This window comes from Dipodomys merriami, unplaced genomic scaffold (assembly GCF_024711535.1).
Source record: "Dipodomys merriami isolate MVZ:Mamm:240054 unplaced genomic scaffold, mDipMer1.0.p SCAF_77, whole genome shotgun sequence".
Taxonomy (NCBI): Eukaryota; Metazoa; Chordata; class Mammalia; order Rodentia; family Heteromyidae; genus Dipodomys; species Dipodomys merriami.
Window position 1 is genome coordinate 6,265,383 of NW_027206368.1, and position 14,618 is coordinate 6,280,000.

The following is a 14,618-nucleotide window of genomic DNA, read 5'->3' on the forward strand; positions in this document are numbered from 1 at the left end:
CATTGCTCAAAAACAAACATCCTTTTTACCTGCTAATGAAACTGCAACTCCACTGCACCCCATCTTTCTCATTAAAACAAAAACTTAGAAGAAAAAGGAAAGAGTGTTTTGGACTTCTTGCCAGGACTGGCTTGAAACCACAATCCTCAGATTTCAACCTCTTGAGTAGTGCCAAGCTTTTCCATGAGACAATTCTCTCAAATTAACCACCAAGAAAGAAGCAAAAAGAAATAGACAAAATTCCAGACCTTGAGCTGAAGATCATGGACAGCACAGCACACATGCCCTGATTTCAAGCCCATGACCTGCACATCATCATCATCATCATCATCATCATCATCATCATCATCATCATCATCATCATCATCATCATCATCGACATCATCATTTTAATGTGAATTAAAAAAGTATAAGACCCTATTAAGAATATTAAAATTGAGTGAGTCAGGCATTTTTTGGTGGCTGACATGTAATCCCAGTTAGAAGCATGAAATCTCAGGATGGTGGTTAAAAGCCCACCTGGGCAGGAAATTCCATGAAGCTCTGATCTCCAACTAACCAGCAAAAACCAGAAGTAGAGCTGTGGCTCAAGTGGTAAAGCAACAGCCTTCAGCAAAAAAGCAAAATAAGTGACCAGGCCCAGATACATAGGGTAGGACAACTAATAATTAATTAATTAAATACAAATACATAAATAAAATCAGAATGGAAGAAGAGCACAAAGCGCCAATTCCAAATCTTAAAATGAGCAGAGAATTGGTGGCTTACACCTGGAGCTCAAGCTACACAAAAGACAGAACTTGAAGATCTCGGTTCCAAGGCAAACTAGGCAGAAAAGACCATTAGGGATTTGTGAATGTGTATCAGTCCTGGGTCTTGAAGCCAGAGCTTGAAATAGAAATACGTTTCTTAAAGGTAGCACTCTACCACTTTTTCTCTTTAGGGGATTAAATGGAGATATATCTTACGGACTTACCTGCCTGGGCTTTCAACCTCAATCCTCAGATTTCAGGTGTTGATATAGTACCCTCAACTTCTTAACTTCTATGAGAATTTTATCTGCCATGAACTGCCAAAAAGTAAAAGAAGCGAGAAGTTGATCTGTGTGGCTCAAGCCACAGAGACTGCTTCCTTTTAGGGAAAACAAACAACAAAAACCCTCATACACAGTGGCCCTGCCCTGCTTTCAAACCCAGGAAGTGATCAGGCCCTATGTTCAAGCCCTAGGACCATCACCACCAACAACAAAAGAATGACTCAGGGACAGGGACTAGGCCCAGAATTCAAGCCCTAGGAACAGCATCAAAAATAAAAGAAAAACAAATTCAGAGACTGTGGCTAGGCTCCAGAGTTCAAGCTCTAGAACCAACACCAGGACACACACACACACACACACACATGAGAAATGAACAAAATAATGAGAAGATGGCAAAAAAAGAGAAAAGTCAATGAAATATTTTTAAGTAGTAGCTCATGCCTATAATCCTAGCTACTGTAGAAGCTGAAATCTTAGGATTGTAGTTCATAGTCAGCCTGGGCATGTGTGCCAGTACTGGTGCCTGAACTTGTGCTGTTTTGCACAAGACTAGAACTATACTACTTCCAAACACTTGGTGATTAATTGGAGATGAGAGTCTCAACAACTTTCCTGCCCAGGCTGCCTTTGAACCACTATCCTCTGATTTTAGAGCCTGGGTAATGTCCCTGTCTTCCCATGAGAATCTATTTTTTTGGTTGGTCATGGGGCTTGAACTCGGCCTACACACTGTCCCTCAGCTCTTCAACTCAAGTCTAGTGCCTTACCTCTTGAGCCACAGTACCACTTCTGGTTTTTTGGTGGTTTATTGGAGATAATTGTCTCACGGACTTTCCTTCCCAGGCTGGCTTTGAACTGCAATCCTCAGATCTCAGCCTCCTGAGTAGCTTGGATTACAGGCGTAAGCCACTGGCACCCAGCTTTCTTTTTATTTTTTCTTTTTTGTGGGTGATGGGGCCCGCTCTAGCTCTGGATGCTGTCCCTTAGCTCTTCAGCTCAAGGTAAGCATTTTACCACTGAGCCACCTTCCCAGCTCCCCCAGCTATGAATTACCAAATTTGTTTTACACAGCCAGATGTTGAGATGCATCTCAAGGTTCAGAGCCTGTCAGCCTTGCTCAGGACAGGGGAGAGACTCCTGCACAGTGATCTTGCCCTGATTTCAGGTCTAGGAACAGTCACCACTCCCTGTGTTCCAGCCCTAGGACCAGAACCAAAAAATAAATAACTCCCCCGTTTTCACTGTATTTGATGTTGGTATAATTTGTGAAGGGGAAGGGGAAGGGGAAAAACAAATTTTTTAAATAGGGATACAGGTGGACCTATTGCAACAATGAGATGTACAAGATATTATGTCGAAAAATGAACTTTACAGCTTTTGCCTGTGTGTGGGGGGGGAACGGGGGGGGAGGGTGGAGAACATTATATAAACAAAGCCATCAATGAAGCTGTGGCTCAAGCTGTCACAGTCTGCTAGTCTTGAGAAAAACAATACAAAAAATGCTTCATTCATAGTGGCTCTGCTCTGACTTCAAGCAGGAGAGTGGCCATGTCATGAGTTTAAGCCCTAGCACCAAAAATGAATGAATGAATGAATAAATAAATAAATAGAGCCAGAACTTTATCTGTGGCTCAAGCCATGGAGACTGCTAGTCTTGAGAAAGAAAGGGAAAAACCTCAGACACAGTGGCTCTGCCCTGATTTTATGACTAGCAAAAGTTAAGGCCCTATATTCAAGCCCTAGGACTAGCAATAAAGAAAAAACAAAACAAAACAAAACAAAAACAACAACAACAAAAACTTGGCAAAAACTCTGCAAAAAAGCCCAAGTCCTAAGTTCAAGCCAGAGGATCAGCACCTAAAATAAATGCAGAAAGAAAGACAAATGCGTAAAGAGCCAAAATTTGAACTGTGTCTTGAGGTGGGAAGCCTACTACCCTTGAGAAAAAATTAGGAACAATGACCAGCCCTTGAGTTCAAGTACTATAACAAGCTCCAAAACAACCAATAAAACTCAAAACAAAAACTGCAGAAAGAATGGCCAGGCCTAAATAATAAGCTAGATGACATGAACTTACAAAAAAGAGAAAAGGAATAAAAAATTAAGTGAAAAGGAGGGCAAAAATATTAGAGGCAATTCAAGATTTTAAAAAATATGGTTCATACCTATAATCCTACCTGCTCAGAGGGCTGAAATCTGAGCATTTGTGTTTTGAATCCAGCTTGGGCAGAAAAGTCCATGAGAATTCTTTTCATTTGTGCTATTCCTGGGCTTGAACTTGGGGAGTTTTGCTCAAGGGTAGAGCTCTACTGCTTCCTACCTATTGCTGCTTAATTGGTGAAAAACATCTCATGGATTTTCATGCCTAGGATGGCTTTGAACCTTGGCTCTCAACTTTCAAGACTCTGTATCGTCATCTTGGCTTCTTGTAGTACTCTTTTCCTTTCTGTATTTTTTGTCAGTTGTGGGGTTTGAACTCAGGACCTGTGTGCTGTCCCTGAGCCTCTTGTACTCAAGGCTTGTGCTCTACCACTTGTGCTATAGCATCACTTCTGGGTTTTGAGTGGTTAATTGGACATAAGAATCTCACAAGGGAACTGGGAAAGTGTCTCAGTGGTAAAGCGCTTGCCTTGCATGCTTGAGGCCCTGGGTTCAATTCCTCAGCACCACATAAGTAGGAAAAAAAGCCACAAGTGATGCTGTGGCTCAAGTGGTAGAGTGCAAGCCTTGAGCTGAAGAGCTGAAGGAAAGCACACAGGCCCAGAGTTCAGGCCCAAGACCGGATCCCCCCCCCCAAAAAAAGAAGCTCAGGGACAGTGACCAGGCAGAAGAGTTCAAGCCCCAAGACCGGCAAAAAGAAACAAAGAAAAAAGAAAGTGAGTAATTAAGCTGTGGCTCAAGGTATGAAACCTGTTAGCCTGGAGAAAAAAGGTAAAAAACGTAAAGAAAAATTTAAAAAGAAATTATTCCCAGTACCACACCTTCCAGTGCACTTTTCCCTACATCCTTAGTGTGCAGGCAACCAGGCCAATGCCCCTGCTATATCCTATGTCTCAATGACAAAAATTTCAATTATTTGAAAACTGCCTTCCAAGAATTGCCACATGGGACCACATGGGGAATTATTGACCATATGCAATTATTGACCTCAAAAATATTTATTAACATGATTTCTTCTATTCTTGTGATTTTTCTATGTCCTTCTCATCATTACTTCCCTAGCACCTAGCAAATTACCTGGAATAAAAATAGAGAAACATGTCTGCTTACTGAACATCTGCATGTATATTTAGAATACTAAGCTAGTTTCAATGGGGTCATCAACACTGAAGATTTTTTACTATGAGCCTCATACTTTGTAAAAAACAAAACAAAACACATTTTACCCTCAAGAACTCTACATTTGCCAGTTGCCAGTCACTGATACTGTCATCCTAGTTACTAAAGGGAAGGAGGTGCTTGTGTTGTTCAAAAATATTGATGTTATAAAGATAAGGAAAAGCTGATAAATTATTATAGACTAAAAGAGATCAAGTATACACAACTACATATAATTCATGATCATGTATTGGTTTTTAGAGAAAAAAATTGATAAGGACAGAATTGAGCCAATTGGCAAAACTGGAATATAGACAAAAGATTAAGCAAAAGTATGGCATTGTGATTAATTTACTGAAGTTGATAACTATACTGTGGCTATGTAATAATGGGACATTTTTGTCCTGAGATCAAGATTAAAATATGTAGGAATAGAGAACTACGAAATATACAATTTAATCTCAAATGTATGTCCACAAAGAGAACATACATGCAAGCATAAGTGATTAAGCAAATGAAGGAAAATATTAACCAACTGAATTTGCATAAAAATCACAGAAATAGTTTATATTCTTTTTGTGACTTTTCCTAAATTTGACTATTTTTAAACAATACTAGATTGAATAGTGAAGAGATGCACTTGAACTGCAGAAGATAAGTTCCTGAGGATTGTTCTGAGAAGGCTTAATGGAGAATGCATGCATTGGGGGATACTAATAAAAGATCAAGTGTTACCATATGAAAATTATGGAAATCCAAACATTCAGACTACAACAATAAAGTACCAAGAGTAAGAAAATTCACAGATACAGAAAATAACTCAGGGCTACTGTGGATTGAGGGCTGAATGGTTTAATGGCCCCAAATTTTTGTTGAGGGTGATGGATATGTTTTGGATAAGATAAAGGTGATGGTTCTACAATACTGGAAATGTACTGAATGTCAATGAATTGTGGTTATAATAATAAATGTTATTACTATTTCCCTATGAAGAATAAAAAATCATCCCAGTTTAGAGGCTACTGTTTGCAGGAAACTCCCTGACATTATATATTCACAGGAAACTGTACTCTTTATTTCTTACATTCAGTAGATTTTAAACATGTATTTCTTTATGTGTTTTTTTTCTTCTTTTAAGGTAGAACTTTGCTAGCACAGGCCGGCCAGGAATGTGCAATTCTGCTACTTTGTTCCTTGAGGAATGTCTTTCTTCTACACAAGACATTCCATAATAAAATTTATTATCTAATAACAAAAGCAACAAGATCAAGTGTTACGTTCCTTACCCTAGGACTTAGGAGCAAACAGGACATCCTGACTTATATCAGCTCCCTCTGTCCAGAAAGCATTGTGTGCCTGGTGCTTACTGGTTTATAGAATGTCTCCTGAGCCTGGGAAAGATAGGCATAAAAGGAAAAAGCATCCCTTGTCCTGTGCATGAGCAGGCAACCGAATATATGTTGTATTAAATATTTCTCTGGATATAGAACCTCCCTACCCCTCTCTGACCTTGGATATGCATATAGCTCCCAAGTCACCAACAAAGAGCAAGGCTTTGCCCAAGGCTATTACTTCCATATGGTAAATGGTTACTATCTCAGTTTTTAATTCACTGAAGTGTCAAAAATAAATGAATCAAAATCACCAAGAAGTAATAACTTACCCTGGCAAGTTTGTCTGGTTTGCAGGAGATGTACAGCTGGGAAAACAGCTCTGTTATCCCTTCAGAAAAATCTTCATCTCCTGAAAAAAAACAAAGTCTCACATGAAAAATATTCCAGCAAAACTGCTGAGGTTCACAAGAAAGGTAAGAAGGAAGAGGAGTGAAGGCAGCAGAAGTATTCATAACAATTTAATGAGCATGGAATATGAGTGCTTATACAATTTTTTTCCTTTCCTTCTGAGGGTTTTCTGATGCATTGTTATCATTATCCAGTCTTTCAGTTAATGTCCAATTAAGACAAACATTTCTGACACTTTTCTTCCACCACTGGTTAAGCTGAAGCTACAGGTGCTACGGATAATAATATTCACTCGGCCTTCTGAGCTTTCTTGGCAGACTTGGTGACCTTGCCAGCTCCAGCACACTTCTTGTCCACAGCTTTGATGCCACACACAGCAACTATCTCCTATTACAAACAGCAAGATGATCCAGAGGAGAATAGTCAAAGAAGCTCTCCACATACACAGGCTTGCTGGAATCATATGAAGCATGACAGCATCACGACACTTCAGGAATTTAGGACTAGCTTCCAGCTTCTTACCAGATCTGCCTTCAAGCATCTCTTTCCACTCAGTAAACTTACAAGCAATTTAAGCTGAGTGCCAATCCAGGACAGAGGCATAGGAAGCACTAGTTTGGCCTGGATGGTTCAGGAAGGTCACCCAAGCTGTGAAGCTAAATGCTTCCTTGGGTGGATCATTCTTGTTGTCACCACCAATGTTGTCATGGCAAACATCTTTGGCTGACATGCTTATAGAATTTTTTTGTGCACAGTATGTCAATGGATGTTCTTAATGGGCTTATAAGAAAAGTGGGTATTATCACACTTGTGTGATAAAGATAATGCAGGCTGGAAGAGGTCAAGAATTTTTACAAGATCTCCTAGCAAAGATAAGAAGTTAAACCTTGGCCTCCACTTTCAATGTTCTTTGCACCACATTACAGAAGAATGAATGGAGAGTATGAAGCAGATATTATATAAAGAAAATGGAATTCAGGGCTGGGAATGTGGCTTAGTAGTAGAGTGTTTACCTTGCATGCATGAAGCCCTGGGTTTGATTCCTCAGTACCACACAAACAGAAAGAGCTGGAGGTAGCACTGTGGCACAAGTGGTAGAGCATTAGACTTCAGCAAAAAGAGGCTCAGAGACAGAGCCCAGGCTCTGAGTTCAAGCCCCAGGACCAGAAAAAAAGAAAATGGAATTCAAGTTGGGACAGTAAGACTCCAGGAGAATCCAGGTTATCCAAGAAAATGGGAAGAGTTTCAGGCAGAGGAAATGAGTGCCAAGATTAGGGGGATGAAAGCATAGCAGGAAGTTTAGAATATGCAAAGGAAAAAACAACAAAATAGGATCCAGCTAAGACTGAGCCTTTATACCCTCTTAATATCTCAAAGTTTCTACCAAAGAGATGAGGAACTACTGATGATTTTTAAAACAGAGACAGGTAAGATCAAATTTAAATCAAAGAGAGATCACTTTAGTGGCTGAGTACAGAACTTATCAGCACTAATCTAGGAATAAACAAGAAAGTAAAATTGAGTCAATAATCCATGATCCAAGTAAGAGACGGTGATGTGTAAATCAGAGGGAGAAAGGATTCTTAAATGTTGGAAGGGTGCTAAGGAAAATGTTGAAATTATCATGAAGATGGGAACACAGAACACCTTAGTAGAGAAACATGCAAACATAAGGATAAGTCAAGAGCAAACTATAATCAAGACAGACAAACAAATTGTCAGGAAATATTCTTTTTCTCTTTACACACCTAAATCCTATCCATTCACCCACTTTGAGACCAGCCTAATGTTTTAGACTTTAGAATCTATATATTTATTAATCACCAGTCTATAGCTTCAAAGGGCAAATTATTACTTCTTTATACCTGCCATTGTCTCCAAAAGTCCCTGGTTGGTGGGAGGGGGGAATGTATCATGGCACATTTGTCCCTCTCAGTTGGCATTTAAGAGAGAGAATTAAAATGACTTAGCAATCCAAGTTTAACATGGATTGTGAAGGTGATCTCATTAATACCATCCTTACCTATGTACCTCATTTAAGCAACATTTAATTATTCCAACTAAATCCTGCTGGGTGCAAGAAATTAATCTGAAAACATAATGAGATAACAATATCACAAAGTATTGACAAAATGATCCAATGGCATGCAGAATTTTTTATTTAGATTTATCTCACTCTGTTCTAAACATATTTAATATATACTTAGAATATAATTAATATTTGAATATGTACATTGAATTTACAAATGTACAAATATACAATGTATTATGTTTGAGTTTATTTAAATAAACTTTTTTTTTTGGTAAGAGTTGTGAACAAAAAGGAAATGGGTCACTGTTGTGGCTCATGTCTGTAATCCTAGCTATTTGGGAGGTGAGAATGGAGAATTATAATTTGAGGTCAGGCTTAACAGCACAGTTTGTGAGATCCCCTTCTCAGCCATAGCCTGGTACAGTAGTATCTGTTCATCCTCTTACATTAATGTGAGAGGCCAAAATTAAGAGGATCTCAGTTCCAGCCCAACCTGGGCAGAAAATTTTAGGAGATTCTATCTCAACAGAGAAGCTGAACACAGTGGCAAATGCCTGTGATCCTAACAATGACAGGAAGACTGAAATGGGTAACTCTAGTTCAGGCATGCATCCAGGAAAAACCAGACTCTCCCTGAAAACAGTCAAGGGAAAAGAGGGCCCAAGGCATGGCTCAGTGGTACTGTGCCTGCCTACTGACTTTGAGTGAGTTGAGCTCAAACCCCAGTACCACCATAAACAAAGGTAAACAATGGTGGAAGATCACTGTCAAATGCTTTCCACTGAATGAAATATATATTAGGCAGGAGTGTGGCCCAGTATTAGGCTAGAGGTGGAACTCTGTCTTAGAGGACTTGGTTGAGGCTCTGTGTTTGGGGACTGGCACTGCGGTAAGGAGAAGTTGCATTGAAAGTATGTAGGATGGTGCTGGTGGTTCATGGCTATAATCACAGCTACTCAGGAGGCTGAGACTTGGAGAATGGACCTTTAAAGCCAGCCAGGCAGAAAATTCTGTTTAGATCTATCTCCGCTTAGCAAGAAAAAGACAGACTGGTATCTTGGTTCAGAGTGGTAAGACATCAGCTCAGTTCAAACTGTGGTCCTGGCACCAAAAACAACAATAAATAAATAAATAAATAAAATAATAAAGTGTGGGCTTTGGAGGAACTTTGCAAGAATGAAGGGCTCTCCCAAAATAGGAAGACATATTCTTAGGCAAAGGGATGGTAAGGACCAAGGATGCTGATGGAAAAAGATGACCAACACTGCCACACCACCAGGTTCCTAAATTTATCGCCCATTAGCTACTTCCATTTTTTCCATACTTCATTGAGATATCATTAAATGCCAACATCACTGCTGAATTCTCAACAAATATCACTGAGGAGGGCTGGCACAGAGTGTGAGAGGAGCTGGGAAGGAGTCTGTTTTCGGAGTCATTTCTGGTGAACATAATAGACAAAAATCCAACTGTTTAGAAAATGCCTCCAAGTCCTCTGAATGGTATTTAAAGATCAAGAGTCCCATTCGTGGGCAAAACAAGATGCTGATTACAGAACGAATGCTGTTAATTGCACAAATAAGTTTATAAATAACACAATTGTCATATTGAGGCCTAGTTAGAAAAAAATGCAACTATCTAAACACATCACAATGGCTTTATGTGTTTCCTAAGTTAAGCCATCTAAAAAGAAGATTTTTTTATCTATTATATCTTTGGAATCATGAAAATAATTAGTATCTCTTAGTTAAGACTATTATACTTTATTTATTTTTCTGTTTGTGGAGCCTGAACTCTGGGCCTGGACACTGTCCTTGGCTCTTCAGCTCAAGGCTAGCATTCTACCACTTGAGCCACAGCGCCACTTCAACTTTTTCTGCTTATGTGATGCTGAGGAACTGAACCCAGGGCCTCATGCATTCAAGGCAAGCACTTTACCACTGAACCACCTTCCCAGCCCCTGAATACAGTATTTCTTTTAGTACTTATTTTAACAACCTGTGAGGAATTAGATTGGGTTACCTTATAGATGAGAAAACAGCTCAGTATCAAGGAACTTTTCAAGGTCACCTGGCTTTAGTAAATGACAGATCTTCATTTTAACACAGTGGAAAACTCCAAAAGCCCATCATAGTTAACTGCCATCTCAATATTTCAGAACAACATTAAGAACTTACATTCAAAAAACTTTTTTCTTTTGTGCAAGTCATGGGGCATGAACTCAGGGCCTGGGTGTTGTCCCTGAGCTGTTTCAGCTCAAATCTAATACTCTATCACTTGACTACAGCTCCACTTTGGGCTTTGGGTAGTTAACTGGGGATCAGAGTCTCACAGACTTTGCTGGTGAGCTGGCTTTAAACCCAGATCCTGGATCTCAGCTTCCTGAGTGGCTAGGTTTACAGGTGTGAGCCATTAGAAAATATTTTCTAATCAGGAAGCAAGCTTTTACATAGACTAAGTAGTCATTTATTACTAAGGTGTTATACAACTGTCTAGTTTGAACTCTTAGAACACACGGCTGAAAACAACAAACAAAAAAGAAAATGTCCCAGTCTGCAGAAAATCTGTACTCAAGGAATAAAGAAAGTCCCTCCCTGAGAAATGTTCAGTCTTTCTGTAGAAAACTTGAAGACTAGTTATTTTACAGTAGATTAGAAATAGAAAAAAACAAATGAGATTAAGAGGATATTAGTGACAAGCACACTGACAGTTCAAAGAAGTAAAAGAGAAACCCATCTTTAAATGCACTGACATTTGGAAAATTTTAATTTTGCAGCCCTCATACTAGTCTCAGGACCTCTTAATACTTTTAAATTTTTGAGAGCCCCCAAAGAGCTAATTAAAAATGTAAGTAGACAGGCTTGGAAGGTGGCTCAGTGGTAGAGTGCTTGCTTTGCGTGCATGAGGTCCTGGGTTGGATTCCTCAGCACCACATAAGTAGAAAAAGCCAGAAGTGGCACTGTGGCTTAAGTGGTAGAGTGCTAGCCTTGAGCTGAAGAGCTGAGGGACAGTGCGCAGGCCCAGAGTTTAGGCCCCACAACTGATAAAAACAATGTAAGTAGAGGTAGGAACTGGTGGCTCTCACCAGTAATCCTAGCTACAGATTCGGGAGACTGAGAGCCATAGATTGCTATTAAAAGCTAGCTGGCTTCCAATGTATAACCCCTCTTTTCACTGTATTGGATGTTGGTATAATTTGTGGAGGGGAAAGGAAAAACAAAGTGTTTAAATAGGGATACAGGTGGACCCACTGCAACAATATGTACAAGACGTTATGAAAAAAGTTTACAACTTTAGCGGGGGAAGGGAGGGATAGGGGAAACAAAGGAGGAAGCAACAATGCTTGATAAGAAATGTACTCATTACCTTACTCATGTAATTGTAACCCTTCTGTACAGTATTTTCACAATAAAAAACACAAATTAGAGGGGAAAAAAAAGCTAGCTGGAGCAGGAAAGTCAGTGAGACTCTTATTTCCAATAAACTACTCAGAAAAAAAACAAAAAACAAAACAAAACAAAAAACAAAGTACACCTGTGACTCAAGTGGTAGAGTGCAGCTCAGGATCAATGCCTAGGTGCTGAATTCAAGCCCAGGACTGCCACAAAAATAAATTAAATAAAAATAGGGGATACACACACACACACACACACACACACACACACACACACACACATACACACACACTAAAGAAACAGACAGATACAGACAGATATGTTAAAAAGTAGAACACATCCAATGAGCAATGCATCAGGTATTGAGTTCAAGTCCTAGTTTCACATCCCAAACAAAAGAAAAATTAGAACTGAAGTGCTTATGGTAGTTTTGCAAACTTAAGAAAAAAAAAACAGTACTTGTTTATATACATTTATTGAAAATAACTGTAATTTCCACAAAAGGTGAAATTTCAGCAGAATAATACAATTGTTTTACATATTTAATGAATCTCTTTATCCTTTAGCCTAATGAAAGACACATGTGTTCTCATCTGCTTTTACACTCTGTCTGCTGGGGTATGTTGTTTTAAGTATATGAAGGAAATCTACCTCACAAAGTCACTTAGTTAGAAAAGGAAGAAGTTTTAGTAGCCTTCTCAGATTATCAGTAAAGGAAATGCTTACATATTCCTTAATACTATACTAAAACTCAAGTAGTGTCATCTCTTAAAATTTAGTTGTAATGATATACATAGCAATGAGCCTGAAGCTATACCATAAGGTTTTCTGATTGGATGTATTGAATTAAAATGCATTAGTCTTTTTTTTCTTTTGCCTGTGCATCATTTGCTAACATCACACATTAAATAATGGGAAAATACTCACTCCGAGTCACACAAATCTTTCAAATGCTGACCAACTGTCTTGAAATGAATGAATATAGCTGTTATTTTCAACACAGATTTCATCAGCATAGTCTGTAAACAGCACTGGGAAGCTACAAAGCTCAACAGATCAATAAATCCACTCTACAAAATTGAAAGTTAGTTTGAATGTATAGCATGACTCATACATAGTTGCTTTTCTTGTTGTAAAGGCTCATTTCATTCACTTTTAAGAAATGTTCACCAAATAGTATTCTAGTCTCTGGGCTGGGAAGGTGGCTCAGTGGTAGAGTGCTTGCTTTGCATGCATGAGGCCCTGGGTTCGATTTCTCAGAACCACATAAGCAAAAAGAAAAAACCGGAAGTGGCTCTGTGACTCAATTGGTAGGGCGCTAACCTTGAGCTGAAGAGCTGAGGGACAGCGCCCAGGTCCACAGTTCAGGCCCCCCAACCAGATCCCCCTCCCCCAAATAAAGAATTCTAGTCTCTGTGACCACTTGTATACTTCATAGTGAAAATGGCATTCCATGGCAAAGCATGTAGTTCAATTAAACACTACAAATGGGCTAGGCACTGGTGGCTCATGCCTGTAATCCTAGCTACTCAGGAAACTAAGACCTAAAGATCATGGTTCAAAGCCAGCTCAGGCACGAAAGTCTGTGAGACTCTTTCTCCAATAAACTACTAAAAAGAAGACAGAAGTGGTGCTGTGGTTCAAGTGGTAGTACACTACCCCTGAGCAAAAAAAGTTTAGGGTACTACTCAAGCCCTAAGTTCAAGTCCTAGGACCAGCTTAAAAGAAAAATTCAAAATTGAATTCATTCATTCCACTTTTTAAAAATAGCCAATTAGCAAAGAATATGTTAGAAATATATTTAATTAAATGTTAAAATAAAACAAACCTAATTATTCATTTGTCCAGAAATTATATTTTATATTAACTGCCACATTACCTAATTACTGTAAAAAATGAGCAGCTTCAACATTCATGTTTCGTAAGAGATACAGCAGGCTTTAAATTGTGGAGGCGGGGAGGGGGGAAGAGTGTCACTCACATTTTAGGTACTACCACGTTTTCTGCCTCAATTCAAGATGGGATTAAGGGTCCCATAAGTCACAAGGTACAGCTGAAGTATCCAGAGATATAAAGAAATGTCAGTCAAACTGAAGACAAACTCTGAAAAGAGCAGTCTTTAACTGTAAACACTGGCAGGGGTATATGAACAATATCAGTATGAGGGATGCTAAAAGGAGTCTGACAGGAAAAAAAACAGAAGACATAAGCAAGAGGCTGACATGTCTGAACACCTAGACAGGGGGAAAGTTGCAAAAAGGATTCTACATGAAAATTCTCACTTCAAAAATGAGAGAGATGCAGGGTACCAGTGGCTATCCTTTTCACACTGCTACTTAGCTGGCTGAGATCTGGGGATCATAGTTGGAAGCCAGCCTAGGAAGATAACTCCAAGAGATCCTATCTCTAATCACAAAAAAAAGCTGGAAGTAGAGGTGTGGCTCAAGTCCTTGAGGGCCTAACTTTAAGCAAAAAGCTCAGGGACAGCAAGCAGACCTTGAGTTCAAGCCCCAGGACCAGCATAGTTGTTGTGAGCGCGTGCACACATACACACAATTTACTGTAGTTTACTCAAGGCAAAATATAAATACACTGCATCTTCCAACTCAGATTCTGAGTTTTCATATTACCTTTCTTCTCTTCTTCCTCTTCCTCACAAAAGTCTGCTAGGGAAAATACGTCTTTGAGTTGTTCTAATTCAAGTATTATAGCCTCTAATTTTTCTCCACTCAGAGAATTAAGGACAGATTTCACCTGAATGAAGATAATAAAATATTGTGGAAATATGAATGAAAAAAAATCTCACAAGGAGAAAAGACTGAAGAGCTCATGCCAACACATCAGTGTGTGTGTGTGTGTGTGTGTGTGTGTGTGTGTGTGTGTGTGTGTGTGTGTGTGTGTGTGTGTGCTAGTCCTAGGGCTTGAACTCAGGGCCTGGGCACTTAGATTTTGTGCTCAAGTCTAGTACTCCATTATCTGAACCACAGCACCACTTCCAGCTTTTTGGTGGTTAATTGGATATAAAAGTCTCACAGACACTTTTACCTGAGCTGGCTTCACACCATAATCATCAGATTTCAGTCTCCTAAGTATCT

The 14,618-nt window shown here is 39.2% G+C and overlaps 1 protein-coding gene across 1 annotated transcript in view; it reads right to left on the reverse strand.

Annotated features, from left to right (window-relative positions):
• Window positions 1–14,618, reverse strand: part of LOC138818508 (uncharacterized) — a 69,749-nt gene that overhangs the window by 14,619 nt on the left and 40,512 nt on the right. Inside the window, exons 9-10 of the mRNA XM_070009429.1 lie at window positions 14,154–14,277; window positions 6,018–6,097 (exon numbers count right to left, since the gene is read on the reverse strand). Coding sequence (XP_069865530.1) covers window positions 6,018–6,097; window positions 14,154–14,277 — 204 coding nt within the window. The remainder of the gene's footprint in view (window positions 1–6,017; window positions 6,098–14,153; window positions 14,278–14,618) is intronic.